Here is a 22,698-nt window from a genome sequence, read left to right as displayed (position 1 = left end):
TTACAAGAGGTACACTGCTTAAATAAGTATGGAGGCATACCTAATACAAAATGTATGGCTCGGTCGGGTCAGGTGCACGCTAAACCGCAACAGGCTAGCGGGTGCCCTAGCCGAGCCCACAGCTGGAACTGCACAACGAAACGGAAGCAAAATTGAATCGCATTTCGCGAAACCCGGCAACGACAGCAGCGACTTCGACAACACCCCCAAACCTCTCGTCCCTGTCGAGTTTCTGCTCCTTTTCTCGCTCGCAGATTCTCGCCGCTGGTGATTCAACTTTCTCGTCAATCCCACTCACCGCAATCATGGCCGATACTCCCGTTACCCTGCGGACTCGCAAGTTCATCCGCAACCCCCTGCTCGCCAGAAAGCAGATGGTCGTGTAAGGAGCCCTTTTCTTCCTCCCTATCACGCGCTTGAGAATTTCCAGGGAGAGGGTCCCTTCTGGTCAATATTTTTTTGAAAGTGATTTTGTGTGCTGGAAGAGAAGATTTTGAGTGTGGAATATGCGGAACGGCAAAAATTACAAAGGCAACAAATGGCGATGATAACGGAGATGATCGGTTCATTTATCACCTTTGGAATACTATGACGGGGGAAGGACCTGGAAATTCTCAACGCACAGAGCAAAGGACATTCTTTGTTGTGATGGTGATGATGAGTTTGATGATGATTCTAACATCGACTTACAGGGACGTCCTCCACCCCAACCGCGCTAATGTCTCCAAGGACGAGCTCCGCGAGAAGCTCGCCGAGCTGTACAAGGCCAACAAGGACCAGGTCTCCGTCTTCGGTTTCCGCACCCAGTACGGTGGTGGCAAGAGCACTGGCTTCGCCCTCGTCTACGACTCCCACGAGGCCCTGAAGAAGTTCGAGCCTCACTACCGCCTGGTTCGCATCGGTGCCGCTACTAAGATCGAGAAGGCCAGCAGACAGCAGCGTACGTTTGAGCCACCGCCCGCTCACCCCCTCGAGATTGAATTAGACATGCATACATGTCTTTCATATCTCTGGGGGTTACTCAGTCTAGCATTGCTAATCTCTCTTCCCGATTTATAGGCAAGCAACGGAAGAACCGTTCCAAGAAGTTCCGTGGTACCGCCAAGACCAAGGGACCCAAGAAGAGCAAGGACTAAATGCATTCGGCTTGATCCTGGTGAAAGGAGTTGGAGGTGGACTCGGATATGGGGGCGGACGACGCGGCCAGGGGCTGACCCTGCTGGATGTGATAATAGCGGTGGTTTCGGTGGCGCATACTGTTACGCCCTTTATCATGACCATGACGATACAGACAGGGAAAATTCGAGATTTGGGGTAATTCTCTGGGATGAAAATTCATTTTCCTTTTTTCTTTTTCTCTCTCTTTCCTCCTTCCTCTCTCTATCGCCTCTGGTTTCCTGAACCAGAACAGGCATCCTTCAATCATCTCTCTTACCAGCAGCTCCTACCGCAAGTCACTCAATTCAGAAGCCTCCAACATCGGGACTCGGTCGATGTACTATTTAAAAAAGCAACAAAAGATCTGCTCCGGTTATTCCTTGTCTCTGTTTTTGGTCTGCTTTTGGACGCTGGTAGATACTGGCTCGGCCGTAGGCTACTGCTGTTTCGCAAGAAATGCGTATTTGTCTCATGTTTCGTAGCTACTAGGGTTTAGCGCAATACTCAACGGCCGGTTACGTTTGGTCCTCGAACAAACCGACTTTTGGAATCATATACAACGTTACAACCCTGTGGTAATGATTGCAATCATCTCTTCTGTTACATATCATTCTTGCTTCAGCTACTGGTATGCGAAGTCGATCAACCAGACTAACATACATAGACTGGCGTGATGGATATGACATGTCTTTATACGACAAACAACATATTTTGGTGCTCAAACGTAGGCAATTATTGTCATTCCCAGCGGAGATCAGGCAGTCTAGCCACAGGCACTCTTTGTGCTACTCAGTCCGATTATAGATGGAATATGACAAATTATAACAGGTAAAAGGACATCTCAAAAGAGAGCAAAGCAAACTGCCGCCACATTGTGATCGAAAGAAGAGGAGAAAGAAAGGAATCTGCCACCCAGGCCGCTAGTTCCCTAACAAACATCAGACGCATGAAAAGAAGGAAGGTAGACACGAAAATCGCCCACCCTGGACCAATACTCTACAACCTCCAATATTAGTGTAACATCTCGATCTGTCCAAGTGCAGAAAAGCACAGTCAGGCGCAGGCAGCAAGGTTCGACAGATACTAGGATCGCCGCCAAATGGGCGAGAAGAAAAGATGTGAGAAATACAAATGAAATCAAGAAAATGAGAAGATCGCAAACCAGCCATCAGAGTCGAGAAGCAGAGACCAGCCTTTTCTGCGCCAGACTTCCCTATCCCAACGGGTCCCTTATTGGTTTGCAAATTAGAGACGAGGCCTACTTAGAATCCGCCCGGGTTACTCAAAGCTGAGACGGATGTTCGCTGCAGCTCGGCCGATGCCCGATATTCCGGTAGGACATCGGTCGCAAGGAGATCGAATGGTATGGTGCTATGAGTATCGGCATGCCTCGGGCGCGTGTAGGGAAGACCGTTCATCAGGGTGGCCGTGGATCCAGTATCGCCCGTCTCAGACCGGTTCTTGCTCTTTTCACTGCTGCTATATCCGTAGATATCTGAGCCACAGCCCATCATAGATATGAAACGTCCGTTGTCCCGGGAAAATGATCTTGTTGATCGGCCTTCGGTGGCCGCTCGGAAGTCATCGGCTGAATCAAGCGTCTCGAACGCATTGAGTGCTGTACCAGTAGAGGGACCAAGGTGTGAGGGCGTTCCGACCGACGTTATGGGCAGATAATCGAACATTATGTCCGGAGCACTTGACTGACTCCCCTTCCTTGTCTGGTTCAGGGAGTTACCACCAAAGTTCCCGTTCAAGCCAAGTTGCATGCTCGGAAGGCCACTACTCGAGATGGAGGCTCTTGCGGCTAGATGATGTCCATATCTATATTCCGGGGATAACAGCAATCCTGACATGGCTTCAGGAGTCGCGCTTGGAGAAGACATACCCATCTGGAGCTGGCTGCGGCCGGATACTTTTGGTAATGTCCGAGCGGCGCCTTGTCCATCCGACGGCGTGCATGTCATTGGAACGTCAGTCGATTGAGTCCCTTGAGCTGAGAACAAGAAGGGATATGAGGATGGGGTAAATGTATTCTCTGCATCTTGGGTAGGAAATGCTGCTCCGCTCTGGGCGTTATTCACCTGGACGTTAGAATTCCATGCCTTGGTGTTCCATGCAAGGCCGCAATAGTCAGGCAGGATACCTTGATGCGAGCTGGGGAACATGTATGATGACTGAGGATTGTATGCAGTCGGCTCATTCTCGTAGTTGGTCGTATGATCAAGACTGAAAGGCTGTCGACTAGGTGGATGCTGAGAGTTGAAGGTCCCTAGATCGTAACCAGATGACCGCGAGAAGGGCCCAAGCCGCACACCGAGGGTGTTCGTTGGTACTAGTCCAGAGTTTTGGACCATATGTGCATAAACTCCTAGTCTCTGGGGGGAAGAAACCGTAGCATTTAGCGCAGACGGCCACCCGGAATCTTTCGTTTGGAGCATTGATGAATTGACCTTGCAAATATCAGCTCGTCAACCTCAGTGAGAACGTATCCCTCGGGGGGGGGGGGGGGGGCTAGTGTCATCTTACCCTTAAGAACTGGCAATTATGATTGCCAGAGGCCCGGCAGTTCGAACATCCTTGTCCGTCACCAATATCCCCGCTGCATTTGATCTTCCTTTTGCGACATCGATTGCACTGCGAGTGTCAGGAAATGATTTCCTCTTTCTGTTCAAAGGCTACCGAAACTATACACTACTTACTGCGACTTGGGTACGGCGCCTGGTAGAGTTCMGACTTCTGCCGTTGATCTCTAGAGCAGGACTCACGGAACTTGTGCCTCTCTCCACCATCTCCTGTTGGCCATCGGGTCCAGTTGATGGTGATATTGAATGAGCCTCATGTCTGGATTGCTGATCAAGACCAACCTCATCCCCAGAGGGGTAGTAAGAATGGGCCATGACTTCGCCGATTAGTGTTGGATTGTTCCTGAGTCTGAGACTCACACATTCAAGTCAAGACAGGTCCGAGGGGGTTCAGGACGGCTCCTCTCATAAGTTAGCTGGGAACTTGGAGGAGGTCTATGAATTAGGGATGATTGTGTCCAGCATGTTCCGTCTGCCTCAGGTAGAGACTGGAAAAGTGACCGGGGAAAGATGAGAGGGGGGGTTGCCCTTCAATCGGAATCAAGGTCTGATTTAAGTCAATGTGTGGGCCATAATTATGAATGTCTGGGGTTTCCTTTTTCCTTTTTCTTTTTTTCTGAACAAAGGAAATTATCTTGGGCTCTTATTCCCACACCTTCTGACTGGACCATTCGAAGGGGAATCATAGATCAGTCATAAGCTTACCTCAAGTGTTCTCAGTGACTAGGCCAGGAGGATGGTCAGTTTGATACCTGAATCTTCAGTCTTTTGTTGTACCAGGAGAGCATATGCATTATTCCGTGTCGCATTTAGGTCCAACGACAAGTAGATTGGACTCCCCAGAAGCACGCTGATAGAAGGCCAGACAGACAGAATCAAAGGCGTTTTAGAGGTTCTGTTTCACAGAGTAACGTTGCACGAGACGAACATGACCTGATGGTAACCACAGAAGGGCCTAGTACTCTGGGCTGGAGGACTTTGAGCTCTCTGCGCAAGATCCCCAATCAATTGCCACCAAAAAGGAGCTCCACCGTAGTCTTCTCCTCCAGGAGCCTTGTCTCAGGAAGACTGTACTTCCTCTCTCCAAGCGCATATAAAGTGATACGCCAAATCAAGAGAGCGGACAGCCGCGGATTACGATGGCATGAACTCCGAAGAGTAGTATCTATCTAGTCTCCCGAGGTGGAAGAAAGAATAAAGAAGCATGTTTGCCCGTTGAAATAGTTGCTGGTTGGAAAGCCTATTGGTCAGGCTTTGCCAGTCTTTAGCATCAAACAAACATATTCTAGGAGGTCAAGACTCTGCCAGTACTTTTGACATCAGCCCCTAATCTGAGTCAAGTGTCAAGAATGGCTGCAGTCGCGAGCATTCACTTGAACACATATGGATGTGTTTGCGGATGTGGAAACGGTTGCCTTACGGACTCGCGCTACACGCAAACGCATAGTCCTAAGGAGCTCAGTTTGATGTCTCGGATAGCTCGATTCCTAGACACCCAGCTTGGTTCGGACCAATGCTTAGGCTTGCATCGACGTGATCGAGCCGCACAAGGCTAATAGGAGCTCAAGACCATGACTGAATGAATCAAGAAGCGAGACTTGGCAGGAATGGCAGACTTGGCATGATTTCCAAGTCAGTGGCGCTGTATGATTACCTAGGAGTGGCTGAGTAGTCCCCTTATGTCTGCAAGTGCTTCTCGAACACTGGACAGGTCGAAAACAAGAAGCGGAGTCTAAGGAAACAAGAAAGAGGGGACAGGGTTCTTAGACCACCAGAGAATCCAGAACACAATAACAAATCACAAAATGATTATGCAAAACTGGGCTTCTGTCAAACAAGAAAATAGCAGGGGCGTGGGGCCAGGGACAGTTTAGTATGCACGAAGTTCAGGGGTTCATGGAAGACAGTATCTTCTCAGACTGCCACAGCCTGCTAATGCCTGGCTGGCAACCCACACGAACAGAGTTTTGCACTGCAATCCATATCCTAACTGGAAAGGTCTCAATCTGAGATCCATGTTGGCATAGCCAAAGTCCTAATAGACTACTCCTCAAAGAAGCCAATAGTCTTGATTGCCATTTTTGGATTCGGCCTCCAACAACAGAATGTTTGCCCTGTCTTGCCTTATTTAGTGTTTGCTTTCGTTCAATCCAATTGACAGAACAGAACCATGCTCAAACATGTGTCCAACCTGGACTTGCCGACGCTGCACCGGCAGTTCATTCGCCAATGCGACGTGGTCGGGTAAAGTGACTTCATTTCCGGACGTTAGAATTAGAATCAAAAGGGGAATGCGAAAAGCTTGTGCATTGTCTCCTGTAGAAAATCAGGTCAAAATTGACCGCTGTTGGGATTAGGACCAGCCACAGGACAAGAGAAGTTAGTGAAACTTCTCCATGAAACTTCTCCATAGCTCCTTGTCCGCTCTCAAAAATTAGTCACAGCCTGTCCAAAAGTAGGAGTAGGTCCAACAACATCCACGTGCGTTTTTGAAAACGAGCATCCTGCCATTGCTGCTTTTCCGTTTTCAAGGAGCGACTCGTTGACGCTGTAGGATCTAGTACTGCAGGACATCCCGTTGTCATTCCTTCTTTTTCAACGCCTCTGCTGTGAAACTCGCACGGCAAAGAGGCAGAGCAGAGTGATACATCAGCATTGTCTTTGGAGATGGTAACCTGAAGAATAATGGCAATTCCATCATAGGACTAGATTGTCATTAGATTTCGTGTCAATAAATAATCCCAGTTGGAGCCAAACGACTGCGTCTCCAAGCCATCTGGATTGACAGGACTGAATTAGTTGCAGCAGCAAACAGTGACTGACTCTGACCCGCAAGTTGATTTGAATACCCGAGGACTTTCCCATCCAGCGGGGAACCCCCGACGATATGCTGCCGATTCAGATAGGCAACGGGTTACACAAGAAGGCACCGGATGAGGCCTCCGAAGGTGCAAGAACCTCGAAACGGTCGATTCTCATTGACGGGGAGTGAGGATTCGTTTCCAAGGCGCGTATGACAGTCAAAGCCTCCATCGACGTCTCATCGATCGTGAAGAACTAGGATTCGCTGCAATTATCGCAAAGGCGACAAGGTCCCATCCCCGGGTAATAGACTAATGTGTGGTGTGTGGTGTGTGGTAGATGGATTACAGTAGCTTGAGGGATCGACGCAGGTATGTGGTGTGGATTTACTTTCTTCGGGGGCGGGTCGTCCGCGAAAGTTGCACCTCACCTTAGTTTCACACGCGCCTTGCAAATCACCTCCAACTCGTCACTCATTCTACCTACCTGTACTATTTTCAGTCCCTCTCGCACACCGACTCTGATACTTGGGCCTTTAACTTATTTATTTGCCCCAGCTATCAACCATATCCTTGTCAGTTCTATCTGGTTTTCGTACGAATCTTCTACACCGTTTCCGTTTCCAGCTACCTGCCGAGCGAGCGCAGCGTCGATCTTTGCGACATCGACTGCAGCCGCTAGTAGAACATCATGAGCGTACTTTTGGAGACCTCTCTTGGCGATATTGTCATTGACCTTCTGGTTGATGAGTCTCCTAAGGCATGTGAAAAGTAGGTCGTCCCAACACCCCCATTCTTTGTTTGTGGTGATTTCCTTGGTCTGCGCCTGTTGTTACAATGTCGAGTGGCTGAACTAGAAACTAAGCAATCCATTTTCTGCCGATATAGCTTCCTGAAGCTATGCAAAGTCAAATATTACAATTTCTCGCCAGTTCATAGCGTTCAGAAAAATTTCACCTTCCAGACTGGTGATCCCCTCGGTCCCGATTCCCCGGAAAGCGATGGCGGGTCGTCGATATGGGGCTTGATGGAAGGCCCCGTCAAGAGAACATTTCCGCTGAAGCTGTCCCCAAACCTGAAGCACACCGAGCGCGGAACCGTCAGTATGGCAACAGTACCTTCCTCGCACGATCCCGACGAGCGCCTCGCTGCAAGTCAATTCATCGTCACGCTTGGGGACAACCTCGACTATCTGGATGGGAAAGCAGCGATCTTCGGGAAAGTTGTGGAGGGCTTCGATGTGCTTGAAAAGATCAACGGCGCCTTTATTGACGACCGAGGTCGCCCGCTGAAAGATATCCGTATCCGCCATACAGTCATCCTCGATGACCCTTACGATGACCCTCCTGGCTTAGTGGTGMCAGCTGAAAGTCCTTTGCCTTCAAAAGCACAACTAGCGACTGTAAGGATTGCTGATGATGAGGATCTTGATGACAACATGGATGAGGAGGCGATGGAAAAGCTGCGGCGAGAGCGCGAGGCAAGAGCGCAAGCATTGACGCTGGAAATGGTTGGTGATCTTCCATTCGCAGAGGTCAAGCCTCCCGAGAATGTGCTCTTTGTTTGCAAGCTGAATCCTGTTACTCAAGGTATTTGTCTTTCCCACAATTTTGTAGAATGGGTTGCCGCTAACTGTGAGTTCAGATGAGGATCTTCAACTGATCTTCAGTCGGTTCGGGCCGATTCTGTCCTGCGAAGTCATCAGAGATAAACGAACCGGTGACAGTCTACAGTATGCTTTTATCGAGTTCGAAAATCAGAAGGATTGCGAACAGGCTTACTTCAAGATGCAAGGAGTTCTGATCGACGATCATCGTATACATGTTGATTTTTCGCAGAGTGTGAGTCTGATTACGAGCACTTCTCTTTGAACAGTAGTCTCTAATAAGGACATTACAGGTATCAAAACTGTCAGAAAGCTGGCGAAATGCTACCATATCTAAACGCAGCCAAAGAGGCGGCTTCGGTGGCGTAGCTGAGCTTGAGAAGAAGCGGCAGTATCGGGCGACTGACAACGTCCGCGAGCGGGATGATTATGGCATGGTGTTTGATAAAGGTGAAGCTAGAAGACGGCCGGCTTCTCGAGAGCGACGGTACAGTCGAAGTCCCAAAAGAGGCTCTTATCGGGACAGAAAAGACAGTCGCAGCCCGAGACGGGACTCGCATCGGAACCGGTACCGGGGTAGATCTGACAGCCGAAGTCCTCAGCGAGAAGACTCCTATCGCGATAGAAATCGTGAGAGGCCCTACGATGACGAGCGGCGTGATCGTCGCGATGATGACCGATATCGAGAAAGGCGACGTCGCTGATTTCCGTTTTGGAAAGAGATGAAGTATTGGAAACCCTATACGAGTCGCCCTACATCAAGGGCAACCTTTGTCTTTAAGAATTGATGAGGGCACTTGATGTCTGGAGTTTTGTTCGTAATGCGGAATGTAATTTTAGTCTTCATATCAAATCAATTGGCCCGATCTATATTAACTCGCTCATCGACATGGAATTGTACCTTGACCTCGTAAGGGCCTCGTCCTCTTAGAAAACGTAGATACATCGTGTGGCACTAGAACTAGTACCTTCTTTTCTCCTATTATTTGTCTATTGGCCACTAGTTCGGTGAAACTGGGCCTGCGGATGGTTTGCCCCGCCCTGAAGGACCCAGAGGTCCAAAGAGCCATTCAGGGAGCTCGAATCGAGACAGTCAGAGCTGATATTTATATCATTCGTAGGACTGGGTCGGCCATGCCACCTAAAAATAATAGCAGAAGATCAAACTAATGGTTTCGTCTTCCTGGCGGTCAGGGGATGGTGAAATACTGAGGGGTAGATAGAAGTTAAAGACCGAACTTCCCAAGCTTCAGCTCAAGTTTCACCTACGCCCCGCACTCTCCTCGAAACAGACCCTCCTCTCTTTCTCTCCTTTTACTTCTCCTTCTCAACATACCCCTTCATCTGATACCCTTTGAGGATTTAATCAAATCATCAGTATGGCCGCAGCTATCAAAGAGACGGTCTCCAACTTCATGGAGAGATTCCATGGTCATCCAGAGAACGCTCCCCGTGAACCATCCGCTGAAGAGTTCCAGCAGCTTAGACAAAAGTACACTGATGCAGGCCAAGGACATGTCGTCGCATTCGTTGATGAATTACAAACTGTCGAAAAGTCCCAGCTCTTTCACCAGCTATCGAACTTCGACCCTACCCGAATTAATGAACTCGCCGATAAGGCTCTGAACCCTCCCAAAGCCGAAGATGGGCCGGCTTCGCTGGAACCTCTGCCGGACGTCGCCACTGCATCGATTCTCGACTCAGATCCCAAGGATATCGAACAATGGTATGAGGAGGGGCTCAAACTTGTGGCGGGTAACAAGGTTGCGGTCGTCCTGATGGCAGGTGGACAGGGAACCCGTCTGGGAAGCTCCGCGCCGAAGGGCTGCTTCGACATCGGGCTTCCTAGTCACAAGTCGCTTTTCCAGATCCAGGCGGAGAGGATCGCTAAGCTCCAGCTACTTGCTCAGAAGGTTTCAGGCAAGGAGGCTGTCATCCCTTGGTATGTCATGACAAGTGGACCTACCCGCAAGCCCACGGAGGAGTTCTTCGAACAGCACAAATACTTTGGATTGAACAAGAGCGATGTCATCATCTTTGAGCAAGGTGTTTTGCCATGCATCTCCAACGAGGGTAAGATCTTGATGGAGAGCAAGTTCAAAGTACGTTTCACAGTCGCATACTAAAGGTTTGCTGCGATTTTTGGTTTCTGACAGGGAAAATATAGGTCGCTGTTGCTCCTGATGGAAACGGTGGTATCTACCAGGCCCTTCTTACATCCGGTGTGCGAGAGGATATGCGCAAGCGGGGTATTGAGCATATTCACACCTACTGTGTCGATAACTGCCTTGTGAAGGTGGCAGATCCTGTGTTCATTGGTTTTGCCGCATCGAAACAGGTTGATGTCGCTACGAAGGTGGTCCGGAAGCGCAATGCCACGGAGTCGGTCGGTCTGATCCTGCAGAAGAACGGCAAGCCTGATGTGGTCGAGTACTCTGAGATCGACAAGGAGACGGCGGAGGCCAAGGATCCCAAACAGCCTGACGTGCTCAAGTTCCGTGCCGCTAACATCGTCAACCACTACTACTCCTTTAAATTCTTCGAGTCAATCGAAACTTGGGCACACAAACTGCCTCACCATGTTGCTAGAAAGAAGATTCCTTGCATCAAGGAGGATACTGGCGAGTTCTTCAAGCCGGAGAAGCCCAATGGTATCAAGCTGGAGCAGTTTGTCTTCGATGTCTTTCCCATGATTCCCTTGGAAAAGTTCGCTTGCATCGAGGTTCGTCGTGAGGATGAGTTCTCGCCATTGAAGAACGCGAAAGGCACTGGTGAGGATGACCCCGACACCAGCAAGCGGGATATTATGAGCCAGGGACAGCGCTGGATTGAGAAGGCGGGGGGTGTTGTCATTACTGAGGGCGATGCCGTTGGTGTTGAAGTATCTCCGTTGATCAGCTATGTGAGTTCCTCCCTTCCCCCTTCATTTCCAGTCACTTTGAAGAATCCTTGCGCTGATTAGGGCAAATTTCTATAGGGCGGAGAGGGTCTTGAATTCCTGAAAGGGCGCGAGATCAAAGCACCAGCTTTCATTGAGAAAGAAGAATAAAAGAGTCATGATGTTCTTGGTATCAGTTCCTGTCAGATTATTGATAGGTATATCTTCGTCATTTGCATCAGTATGTCATACACAACCGAAGCCGCTCGCTCGTATGCGGTCACGCTATCCGGTATGCTGGATCACTGACCGCAGCTGAGGAGCTTCTTACCTAGAGATTTGCATCCCTTCCCAGTTTCCATTAGCCGATATCACATATTGCATTACGAGAATGTCCCTAGTCTACTGTGCATCACGATTAATCCCCCAGGAATGGAGCACATCAGCTAACAGCTGTGTAATCTCAAAATCCTTAACCGAAAATAAATACAAGTAGTTACTTTACTCTGACAGACGTATCCGCGACGTATTCCTCTCAATATTAACAAAAGACAACCCAAAATATATACTTGTATTTCTCCATATAAAAGCGCAGAGAAGCTCTATCTAGCGTTGGCTAGGCAGAGCATCAGGAACGTGTGCCTCAGGCCGTGCGCAATCTGGGGAGTTTGCAACCTTACGCAATACGGGAAAGCCCGGGAGCTAAAGCTTTTCATGTTTTGCCCTGAGAAGAAAAAGCCCTGCGAAAAGAGCATAGTCGCTGTCTTGCTTGGCTAAATCGCTTGATTCAATTCAGTAACTACCTTTTTTTTACCTCTCTTTGTGCATTATCAGGGAATATAAGGTTCTTTCCATCTTTCTTTTCGTTCCTCTTGTGGTTTGGAGGGCTTGGAGTGCTGTGAGGATTCAGTTGAGCTTCATTGTAAGTTGAACCTTTTTTGTGTGTGTCTCTTTCGGTGTTGGTCGCTTTTTCTTTGTCAGCCCACTTTTTCGAGTCGAGAGAATAGTGGGCTGTTGGAAGCTCTGCGCATCCTCCAAGGTTCTCAAGCTGACAGCCAAAATAGACCTATTGAGAAGGAGATTGAAGATCGTCGGTTTCTGAAGAGTGAGTCTACTAAAATAAATTGTCTTCGCGACCCGGTCCTTGTTTGGCGTGCGTGGACTGGCTCGTCGCTGCTTATGTTCCCTTCGGAGGAGAGTGTCGCATTGTCGTTGACTTGCCAATCCCATATTGAGAGATTGGACAACGATGAGTTGGTCCGACAGCATACACTGCACTTTGTTTACGATAAAGTTTGAGATTGTCTTGGAAGCTTCGAAATGCTATGCATCATACACGGACACTATCAATGCGCAAAAGACGCCATCAGCAGCGGAGTTTCTGCAAAACGGCATCAGCGGAGCTGACGGAAGATTCATTATATAGCTTAAACTACCGGAAAGATGTTGCTGTCTCGTCGTGCCTGCTACAAGTGTGGCAACATTGGTCACTATGCTGGTTAGTGCAAAGCCGGAGGGAAGAATTTTGGACTAGGACGACTGTCGCTGACTGACGTAGAGGTCTGCTCCTCGTCCGAGCGTCTCTGCTACAACTGTAAGTGCTTTGAATTAAGGAGGGCGTTTTCAGAATACCTTGCTAATGTGTCAATTCCCGTCATTTAGGCAAGCAACCTGGTATGTACCTTGCGTGCTACCTGCCCCCGAAGCATTTGTCTGATCCCAAACCATAGGACATGAGTCCAGCAGCTGCCCGCGTCCTCGTACTACCGAGAGTAAGATCGTCCAATCTCAGGCTTTGAAAAGCGCAAGGATGTTGACTCATTGGTAATAGCCAAGCAGTGCTACAACTGCCAGGGACTAGGCCACGTTCAGGCCGATTGTCCTACTTTGCGTCTCAACAGTGGAGCTAACGGCCGCTGCTACAACTGCAACCAACCCGGCCATCTCGCTGTACGTCGCTGTCGACCATACTCTCTCTTCTACCTTTTGAATTCGGCTGATTTAGATGGTGCTCCAGCGCAACTGCCCCGCTCCTGCTTCTGGTGCCGGTCGTGGTGCCGGTGCTCCTCGCGGGGGATTTAACGGTGGATTCCGCGGTGGATATGGTGGTTACCCTCGTGCCGCTACTTGCTACAAGTGCGGCGGTCCCAACCACTTCGCTCGTGACTGCCAAGCTCACGCTATGAAGTGCTATGCTTGCGGCAAGCTTGTAAGTGCTGTCACATGCATGATCTCTTTGACCAAGGCGTTAGCTGACACTCTGAAGGGTCACATCTCCCGTGACTGCACCGCCCCCAACGGTGGTCCCCTGAGCTCTGCTGGCAAGGTCTGCTACAAGTGCTCTCAGGCCGGCCATATCTCTCGCGATTGCCCTACCAACGAGGCTGCTAACCAGCAGCCTGCTGAGTCGGCTACTGCTCCTGCTGCCGCTGCCGCTGCCCCCGCTCCTGCCGCTACAACTGCCGCCGCTGAGGCCAGCGCCGAAGCTGCTCCTGTTCCGGCCCCTGCTCCCACCGCCGCTGTCGCTTAAACGACCATCTTTATCTCGTTTACGAATCCCGCTTTAAGGGAAGCCCATTTCTACTCCTCCTTTTTGTATTAGGGTTTTGCGGAACTCGGTCTTGATATCTCCTTTTTTTCCTCTCACGTTTCTTCCATTGCATATATTATGCCCCCGATTTCAGGTTTCTCAGCACCGGCCTTTTTTATCACTATTATGTATACGACGAACAAAAGTTTCACGATGTCCCTAGGTTCCTGATGACTTGGATCCTACACATGGCTCAAGGTTCTCATGATTGGCGTCTATTGTTCTCCCCGGGTATCTTTCTCATTTGAATCATGTGGTGCGGCAAGGAAAGAAGGAGACGAGGCGAGGCGAAAGTTTAATTGAGCGCAGGAGAGACATTGGTGGACCGGAGTGAGCGTGTTGATATGTATAAGAAGGGTTGACAAGACGGTACGGACTATTTTTTAATGTGCTGAAGATTGTGAAAGACAAGGTCCCTGGCGTGGTGTGGCGACCTCATCTGCTCGTACTTACTGCCTCTCTTATGCTTATCCTGATGGATAGCCGAAAGAAGGAAAAAAAACCAAAATCCATCAAACAGATGAAACTTCATGAAAGTGCTGCTCTTCCTGCCTATACTACGCCTGTACGACCACGTTTTACTCCCAGTTGGCCTTGGACGACTCTTCCACTCCCACTGCAGCCTCAAGTCTTCAGGATGGTTTGCTCCGAGCCCTGCTCATCTTTTCTTCATCATTATTACTACTTGAGACCTGGCTGCTCTGTGTTGAGTTTGTTCTGGTCTTGTAGCCCCGTTTCCTGTTACGGTCAAAACCCGTGACGACCGGTCTACCTCGCGTCTTCTGCTTCCTCCCAGTCCTGTACCAGATCTCTTCTACTCTGGACTTCAGCTGATCCTACTATATATTGTTCCTGTTTTCATCTTATCGTTATCTTCTCCTAAGTAGCCATTACGAGCACTTGATAGGTCATCATGCCTGAATCGGAATCAGGGGATGAGTTTAACGATGATGTAGAGTCTTCTTCCCTTTTCCTGTCTTGCTTGCAGAAATACCAGGTCGCGTTATATGCGACCGATGTGCAAGGTCTCAACAGACGGTTAACTCTTAGTCATTCCAGGCCTTCATCGTCGATATCGACAGCATTCAGGCTCATGGTACACCTTATCCCACCGGTTCACATTTCCATTTGAGCTGACTGTGCTTGAAGGTATTGGCGCTGCAGATATCACTAAGCTCAAGGCAAATGGTTTCTATACTGTTGCTGTAATGCACCCCATTTGCTTCGTCTATGCTGTCGTGATGTCCTCATATGAACTCACTCTCTTCATAGTCGGTTCACTGTGCCACCCGGAAGACGCTTCTTAAGATAAAGGGTTTCAGCGAGGTCAAGGTTGAGAAGATCAAGGAGGCTATACAGAAATGCTTGGTAAGGACTACCATAAAACGTCTGCACTGACAGATACAGTGAGAAGCTCGTCTCACATTGCTTAGCCAGCTGCATCGGGTTTCATAACTGCTATGGAGTTAAGTCATCAACGCAAGCGAGTGGTCAAGATCTCAACGGGAAGCAAGCAGTTTGATTCAATTCTCGGAGGGTAAGTTACCGGGATTGTACMGGACTTGCACCTCTCTGACTTCTCCCTAGTGGTTTCCAGAGCATGAGTATCAGTGAAGTCTTTGGAGAATTCCGTTGCGGTAAAACGCAACTGTCTCACACAATGTCTGTCGTCGCCCAGCTTCCTAAGGAGATGGGTGGTGCAGATGGTAAGGTCGCCTATATCGACACTGAAGGCACCTTCAGACCAGAGCGCATTGCTCAGATCGCAGACAGATTTGGCGTCGACCCCGATTCTGCTCAGGAAAATATTTCTTACGCTCGAGCTCTGAACAGCGAGCATCAGCTGGAACTACTCAATACTTTGAGCAGAGAATTCGCTGGAGGCGAGTACAGATTGCTAATAATTGACAGTATCATGAACTGCTTCCGAGTGGATTACTGCGGACGAGGAGAACTCGCGGATCGTCAGCAAAAGCTGAACCAGTTCTTGATGCGACTTGCACATATGGCTGAAGGTTTGTAGTCGTCAATGCCCTTCATGATACTTTACAGAACTAACCCAGACGTGTTCTCTCTCAGAGTTCAACGTCTGTGTCTTGATGGTATGTTTACTTCCTCTTTGCAGCGAACTAAGTCTCACATCAATCTGTAGACAAACCAAGTCCAAAGCGACCCCGGTGCCAGCGCTCTATTTGCGGGAGCTGACGGCCGTAAGCCTGTTGGTGGTCATGTCCTTGCGCATGCATCCACAACACGAGTCCTTCTTCGGAAGGGTCGTGGTGAAGAACGTGTGGCAAAGATACAGGACTCTCCAGGTTTGTCTCTGCCAACGCTTTAACAGAGCTGGCCTGACCGTCTAAAGACTGCCCTGAGCGAGAGGCGACTTATGTGATTACCAACGGTGGTATTAATGATCCGGACAAGGTCTAAAATCTGAGAGTGGTGGTCTCCATGCAGAGGAGAAAAGAGCATACGAGTACAATACGGAATAACGCCCCCGGCGAGGGAGAGCGGCAAGTGAGATGGAAGACAGAAGCTTGTTAAAAATATTGTTTATTTCGGGAGTTTAAAGATGTATAAGATCAGATGTTATATTATTATGAGATGTCTATTTGTTCGAGTGGATCTACCATGTACCTTAGTTATGGGTTGTCGATCCTGTGATACTCCGCCTAGTCTCCGCCTTCCAAAAATTATTCTAATTTTCCGCTAGAGCAAAACTTCTCAGTAACCAAAGAGAAGGTATTTCTTCGCCGCGCAATTATTTCGTTCATAGCGACATCCGGTCGCCCATCTTTATCAGACTGCCAAAATGAAGAAGCAGTCTCTTGAAATAGCAGGTTACGCAATCCTGCCTGTTCAACTCCCCGAATCACGAGCGTTTCCAAAGCCTGCAACACATTACCTCTACCTCCGGCCTCACGAGCCTCGCATCCCCGATGCCGATTCTCCCCGTTCTCTTTTTGTCGTCAATGTGCCGATAGACACAACCGAGCTACATCTGCGCCACTTGTTCGGTACACAGCTCTCCGCGGGTCGAGTCGAAAAAGTTTCTTTCGAGGGAGTCCCGACGAAGAAAGGTTCCGTGGCCATTACACAGGGAAGCGTCTCGAAAAGTAGGAAGCGGAAGAGGGTTACGGTAGACGAACTGCAGGACCAACTCGACGACATTGCGTTACCATCAACATGGGACCGAGAATTGCAAAAGAGCGGTGCTCACGCCGTAGTAGTCTTCGCGGACAAGTCGAGCATGGAAGCCAGTCTGAAAGCTGCGACCAAAGCCGCAAAGAAGGGCGCGAAGATTGTTTGGGGAGAAGGCGTCGAGGATAGATTACCTCCGCTGGGGCTCCAGCGGTATCTCAACCACAGTCAAGCCTGCTACCCGGATCGGGCTGACCTGCTTCGCACGGTGAACGACTTCATGACTGTGTTTACGCAGGTTGCGGAGGCTCGTAAGCGTGAGGAGACTCGCAGAGCTCAGGAGCCGGACGAGGATGGGTTCATTACTGTCACGAGTGGGCCGAAGCTTACGTCTATTGCGCATGAAGAAGAGGCTCGAGCACTGGTTGAGAAGCAGAAGAAGAAGCAGGAGGGTCTGGAGGACTTCTACCGGTTCCAGTCGCGTGAGAAGAGGAAGGAGAGACAGAACCAGTTGCTGAAGAGGTTTGATGAGGACCGGAAGAAATTGGAAGAATTAAAGAGACGCAAGGGGAAGATTAGGGTGAGTCATTGCCCTCGCTCGTACTCTGGTACCTTTTGACTGACTACTCTGCAGCCTGAGTGATGTCCCCTGTTCAATATGTTCAACAAAATATCTCGTTTAGCATGGCGTTTAGGACGGTTGGATCCGAAAAGTTTTCTTTCACAAGATAGAGAGGGTAAAGGACTGAAGGTTGTTGAGTACATGTGAGTCAATCCTTCTCCTATTCTTTCATTTTCCGCTTGCCCAATTCAATGATGAGCACGCTGGGGCCAGAGTAGCAAGACTCATTTGGATGTCATGCAATGCCTTCAAAATCCAGCGATAAATGAAATCTTCTCACCTCTGAAGAATGGAGTCTTTTCTCCATATTGCGCTTGTTCCTCGGCACATCCATCACACTATGCTAACGCATTTTATCCGAATAGACGTATACATTCTTGAGGCTTTTCTGGTAAATATTCGATACCTTAGGACGTTCGAGAAGAAATACAACGCGGAACTTTAGATCCGCCATGCCGGCGATTGTTGAAGATTATTTCGTACTGGGCTTGGTTCATCCTTGCTCCTATACAAGTCTTACTATAGATACCTATCCACCCTTGTTTTGAGACCGAGCGACTCAAGACCCTGCCGTCATTCTCATCCCATGTAGACATGGTAAGCCAGCCACATGGGCGTTGCGCACAGACCAGTTGAACAGAAAGGCTTGGCAATGACATCTTCAACCCAACATCATATGACCGATGAAGGTGTGTGAAGCATTATCGCCAGCTACGTGCTTTCACTTGTAAGCTACGGACCATCCAATTAAATGAGATATAATGAGAGTGGCGTATCGTATTTCCGGTTGAATCATATAGGTGGTTGAGTGGAATATCAGCCCCAAGGAACGAGGACATATATTGAAGCTTGCACCTTGAGCCTACCATTATTCAGAACTGCAGCATTCAATATAAACTATCGGCGAGTGTTGGAGTGTTATTATAGCCTACTCAAGTCTCTCCGTCACATCATCATCAATGGCATCAACCGCAGCTAATGGCCCTGGGGCCGGGGGCTTCATGCAGCCATCTATTCCATCTCCTGTACCGTCATCTGTGTGGAGCGCAACAGCGACTCCGGTGCTCCCAAAGCCAAGGTCACATCCCCTCAAGGCAGGGTCGATGAAAGAGACGACCGTCATCAATCATATTGACACACAACTTTTGAAAATCAATCGGCGGCACGCCAAGAAGTTCAGCAGCACATACGACGACCAGTCCCAGCAAGACCCGGAAAGAGGCTACGAGAGCTTCCAGGAAGTAGCGAAGGATATCGAAGGACTCATTGATGTTCTCTGGGTTAGCGGAACACGTATGTCTTTGGCGAAATGATCGAATAAAACGAATTTTCCACTGACCGTTTCCCAGCATCGCTGCAAATACCGTACATGATATCTCTGGCGGTATTGGTCAACTCGTACCTCCCAGATTTTCCGTTCTCGCCAAAGCCGACTTTCCGCTTATTGAGAAAGCTGGACTCGGTCTTTACTTCTCTGCTGCTTGGGGAAGATGTTGAGTCCGGGGCTCCGCTTTCTGGGTTTGAAAATAACCGGAACCTCGTCTCCATGACGGAGAAAGTGCGGATCAAGAGTATTGCAGAGACATGTCGGGTTGCTGTTGTGGAAGCCAGGGAGAATGACAAGTTCAAATCGGGGGAGGACGACGAGGAGAACTCGAGTGATGATGAAGATGAGGATGAGGATGATGCTTATGGTACAGAAGAGTACGAAAGTATTGGGAGGTGGGAGATGGAAACTGCCAAGGTCTACGAGAGGACAATTGAGCTGCTCGGGGATGAATTGGGGAAAGCGGGCGAGTTCTGCGATAGTAATTTTGCAGCTGGTGAGTCGAAAGAAGCATAGGTGAATTGAAAGATATTGCACTTCGCTTCTCTAGACAGAATTCAAATTAGTAGACTGGTCTCAATATGTCCAATTCAACCTGGGGTCTTCTGGCCCTGTGAGTGCTCGATTGAATAGTACACAGTTCGTTTTTGGGAATGTACTCTTTGATTCTGATAATCTACGCTAAACAACGCTCGATATTGACACAAGCCGGCGCAGTCGTCTTTCTTCCTTCTCTTAGCTCAGTCGCTACCGCTGTTCTCCCATAATTCGAGGAAATCGCGTCTCAAAACTTGCCGGAGCTGGTGCCAGCAACGAAAAGAGTTATCTAGGAGACTGGACAAGACACTCCCCACTTCGTGAACAAAGCGAGATTTGAACGTTTCAGTATGGTTGGTTGAGAAAGCAGAAGGACCACTTCTATAAACCGTTTCAAAGATTCTAGCTGTTATGAGAGTATATACGACTGTCCCTGGAGCAAAGAGTACTCGAGGTTGATATTTCAAATCCCATCAGTATATTCTATCTTTCTTGGTATCCGTGTTGGGTGGTGTGATGACCGATCAAGTGTCGGCTTGTTGGCGCAACATTGTAGTATCCGTTCCATGGCTCGATTATTACATTATAAATGCGCTTCGGAGGGATGATCTGTCGGATGAAAGATGGAGTCTGAGTTCGTATGGTATGTAGACAAAATACTTTGAAGCTGTGACCAGTCGGCAGGGCGTCCAAGAAGCAACCTGAGGCAGCTTAAATTATGACAATACATAGTGATGTTCCATGTGTACCTTAGGCAGGTTGGTATGGAACGCATATCTAGGGTTTTCGGACAGAGGCATCCAAGACCAGGTGGGCATTTGCATGAGTTGAGGGTCGAAATATCTGCAAGGGGCCTTGCATCCTGGGGTCCGAGATTGGTATTCCACCCACTATCTACAGACTTAGTACGAGTTATTTAACGCAGATTGTGGCCTTGGAAAAGGATGTTCAACGTGAAAGGTGACTTCAGAATTGATTTTTTCTATCGAGAATGGAAAAATAAGCTATATCATGGACATTCTCTGAGCATCAAACTCAGCCTTCCGTACGGAGTGATGCTCACGGCTCAGTCAGGTAGTGGTCGGTACAGTATGCAAGGACGACAATCTTAGAAGCAGGGATGTCATGCGTCCACTACAGTTTGAACGGAATTCGAAGCCGAACGCTGTGCTTGTGTAATATCCCTTACTCATGCTCAAGTCCCTACTGCTACGTGACATTGATATTTGTGGTGTTCAATCAAAAGCTGAAGAGGCCATCGCGTACGTGTCAATCCTAAAATGACACGGGTCGCGTCGCGTACGCGTGCAACGAAGTAAGAATTGAGAAGGCTTCTCGAATGTTAAAGAACCGAATTATGACACAGCTTTGGGATTTGTTACTACTAATATCAATTGTGGAGTATAAATATGCAGGACTATGAATCCTTGTGCTGGAAACTCATGAGGCTGAAATCTGTAACTCCAAAGAACGCCAATCTCTGCTTCTTTGGCTGGACACGTACCTTACAGTGCCCAGAAGGCTAGGCCGTACAAGGAAACCAGAACGCATACCGAAATTTTACTGTTCAGGTAGCTTAAGTAAGGCAGCGTCGGACTGCAGGCTCCAGCCAATGATACAATCATACCAAAGTCTCCAATTATTTCATGGATGTGGTTGCTGGTGGAGTTCAGCTGGCTTCCTTCCCTCTCTTTTTTCACGTAGGTTGCACCTGAAAAGTGTACAGTAAGTATCTCAAAGATACCTAATGTCAGGTCTCATGGATAGGGCCCTGTTGTTCGCTTAGACACTACTGTGCCTGTGCCTCTTGGTAGGAACTACAGTTATCAATGGATTTACCTTGCTTCTTAATATACTGTGTATGTATTGACACACAGGTGCTGTACACATAAATATGAAGCCATCGACCATGGCTCTGGGGCATAAAAGTGGGTCCTTTTTCAGCCTTCCAAACTTCAAAGACCTCATTTCTCTCTCTTCGGGTATCGGCCCTGTCCAGAAACTCATGGCTGAAAGAGTTTGGTAAGTGGCCACATTCCTTGTCCTCGAGTTCTTAGAGCCTAAAGATATTCAGCCGTGACTGACTTGTACACAGTACAGGGACATAAGAATCTTTGACACTGATTGGTACCTACAGTTCTAAGCTGAGTCCACCTTTCCGCTTCTACGCTGTGGGCGGAGTCGAGGAAATTTAATCCCAAGCCATGACTGCTGTGGCTGTGAACGGTATCTAACCGATCTGCAAAATTTCCTCAGGTTCTCAACCAGTTCGAATGACCGACAGAGGCGGAGCCATAAAAACCAACACTTATGACGATAAGATCCATGGACGCGGATGGGACCTCGACGAGTCAGAGTGCAAGAACAAGATGAGATAAAACCTTTTGGGGTTCCTTAGTCCCAAACTGCATGTGCATCGGTTCAGATCCTTGCAGATTCTGTGCAGCAGCATTATTAATATTATTACCTTAAATCTCGACCAGTCTGTAATATTACTGTACAGGACTGGTTACAACTTGAAGTGAAATAAGGTAAGGACGAGTGTCTCAATTGTAGATGATATTCAACATCGCCGCTTGGTCTTCATCTACAGCCCGGATGGACTACTCCAAGCCAGCAGGCCGTCTTGAGTTCCCTGAGCCTTGAGCTGGAGAATTTAATGTGTAGACTAAACAACCCTCCTCAAGCTGCCCAATCCAGATTCAATCAACGACGTCGACACTATTAGTGTACCTAACGGATTATATAGCAGTTTACCTGAACCAAAGATTACTGGCCGATATCTTGACCACAGATATTGTGGAATGAACCATCAATAGAACTTTTCGTTCTGATCTGAATGTGTCCTTGCTTCCCAAGATATACTGTCGCATAGCCGAACTACCCATCTACGGAGTAGAAGAGTATTAGGCATCATGATACAGGGCCTGAGGGAGATAGTACCTAGTGGTCGGACCGTCGGAGTGAGGTAGGTACCTGAATTTCGGTATGCACTTTACGCCATATGAAACCGACTTTGTGGTAAATCCCGGTAAGGCCGCGATCCCACCATGAAATCCAGATCTACGAAGTGCGCTAGATGGTACCTGCTACCTAGATAGATACCTACAACCTAGGGCGGCAGGGCCCTATAGGTAATGACCTTAGGAGGCTAGAACTATCCTGGGCAGGTATCTACATTATTACGCTTGAAAGCCTGAACGCCTGAGCACAAACCCTATCTACCTTGGCATTGAGTGGTTAACAAAGACAAAGACGAGGCGCCTAGGTTGCAAAATAGATGCCACTACTAGGAAAATAGCATCGTAATTTAGAATGATGATCCCTCCCTTTTTTTTTATAATTATTTTTCAGTATTGTCAGTTTTAAAAGAAAGAGAGAAAAAGATTCGGCAAAATGCTGTCCCACACCTGGCATTATTGGTACTGTAAGATGATGCGCCCCTCATCTCTT

At 48.5% G+C, this 22,698-nt stretch overlaps 8 protein-coding genes across 8 annotated transcripts; 7 read left to right on the top strand and 1 right to left on the bottom strand.

Annotated features, from left to right (window-relative positions):
• Positions 1 to 305: 305 nt before the first annotated feature.
• On the top strand, positions 306 to 1,136 carry Asppvi_010602 (40S ribosomal protein eS24; the record flags this gene model as incomplete). The annotated part of the gene is made up of 3 exons (XM_043306441.1): positions 306 to 382; positions 693 to 940; positions 1,060 to 1,136. The coding sequence occupies 3 exons, from the start codon at positions 306 to 308 to the stop codon at positions 1,134 to 1,136; spliced, it is 402 nt and encodes a 133-aa protein (XP_043162376.1).
• Positions 1,137 to 2,420: 1,284 nt separating this feature from the next.
• On the bottom strand, positions 2,421 to 3,515 carry Asppvi_010601 (uncharacterized protein; the record flags this gene model as incomplete). Its single annotated transcript, XM_043306440.1, has 1 exon — positions 2,421 to 3,515. One exon carries the CDS (start codon positions 3,513 to 3,515, stop codon positions 2,421 to 2,423), a length of 1,095 nt encoding a protein of 364 aa, XP_043162375.1.
• Positions 3,516 to 7,235: 3,720 nt separating this feature from the next.
• Positions 7,236 to 8,854, top strand: Asppvi_010600 (peptidyl-prolyl cis-trans isomerase cyp6; the record flags this gene model as incomplete). Its single annotated transcript, XM_043306439.1, has 4 exons — positions 7,236 to 7,315; positions 7,433 to 8,133; positions 8,189 to 8,385; positions 8,444 to 8,854. 4 exons carry the CDS (start codon positions 7,236 to 7,238, stop codon positions 8,852 to 8,854), a joined length of 1,389 nt encoding a protein of 462 aa, XP_043162374.1.
• Positions 8,855 to 9,529: 675 nt separating this feature from the next.
• On the top strand, positions 9,530 to 11,199 carry Asppvi_010599 (UDP-N-acetylglucosamine diphosphorylase; the record flags this gene model as incomplete). Its single annotated transcript, XM_043306438.1, has 3 exons — positions 9,530 to 10,252; positions 10,318 to 11,052; positions 11,128 to 11,199. The coding sequence occupies 3 exons, from the start codon at positions 9,530 to 9,532 to the stop codon at positions 11,197 to 11,199; spliced, it is 1,530 nt and encodes a 509-aa protein (XP_043162373.1).
• Positions 11,200 to 12,471: 1,272 nt separating this feature from the next.
• On the top strand, positions 12,472 to 13,558 carry gisB (putative zinc knuckle nucleic acid binding protein; the record flags this gene model as incomplete). Its single annotated transcript, XM_043306437.1, has 7 exons — positions 12,472 to 12,526; positions 12,587 to 12,622; positions 12,691 to 12,702; positions 12,759 to 12,800; positions 12,860 to 12,978; positions 13,034 to 13,237; positions 13,295 to 13,558. 7 exons carry the CDS (start codon positions 12,472 to 12,474, stop codon positions 13,556 to 13,558), a joined length of 732 nt encoding a protein of 243 aa, XP_043162372.1.
• Positions 13,559 to 14,531: 973 nt separating this feature from the next.
• Positions 14,532 to 16,048, top strand: Asppvi_010597 (recombinase DMC1; the record flags this gene model as incomplete). The annotated part of the gene is made up of 9 exons (XM_043306436.1): positions 14,532 to 14,570; positions 14,678 to 14,732; positions 14,783 to 14,823; positions 14,891 to 14,986; positions 15,052 to 15,155; positions 15,206 to 15,633; positions 15,698 to 15,720; positions 15,771 to 15,933; positions 15,981 to 16,048. 9 exons carry the CDS (start codon positions 14,532 to 14,534, stop codon positions 16,046 to 16,048), a joined length of 1,017 nt encoding a protein of 338 aa, XP_043162371.1.
• A 382-nt stretch (positions 16,049 to 16,430) lies between these two features.
• Asppvi_010596 (putative ribosomal small subunit assembly protein) lies at positions 16,431 to 17,378 on the top strand (the record flags this gene model as incomplete). Its single annotated transcript, XM_043306435.1, has 1 exon — positions 16,431 to 17,378. One exon carries the CDS (start codon positions 16,431 to 16,433, stop codon positions 17,376 to 17,378), a length of 948 nt encoding a protein of 315 aa, XP_043162370.1.
• Positions 17,379 to 18,340: 962 nt separating this feature from the next.
• On the top strand, positions 18,341 to 19,224 carry Asppvi_010595 (general transcription factor IIH subunit TFB6 family; the record flags this gene model as incomplete). Its single annotated transcript, XM_043306434.1, has 2 exons — positions 18,341 to 18,674; positions 18,731 to 19,224. The coding sequence occupies 2 exons, from the start codon at positions 18,341 to 18,343 to the stop codon at positions 19,222 to 19,224; spliced, it is 828 nt and encodes a 275-aa protein (XP_043162369.1).
• Positions 19,225 to 22,698: the final 3,474 nt, after the last annotated feature.

Source organism: Aspergillus pseudoviridinutans (assembly GCF_018340605.1).
Source record: "Aspergillus pseudoviridinutans IFM 55266 DNA, scaffold_8, whole genome shotgun sequence".
NCBI classification, from domain to species: domain Eukaryota; kingdom Fungi; phylum Ascomycota; class Eurotiomycetes; order Eurotiales; family Aspergillaceae; genus Aspergillus; species Aspergillus pseudoviridinutans.
This window is presented reverse-complemented; position numbering and strand designations above follow the sequence as displayed.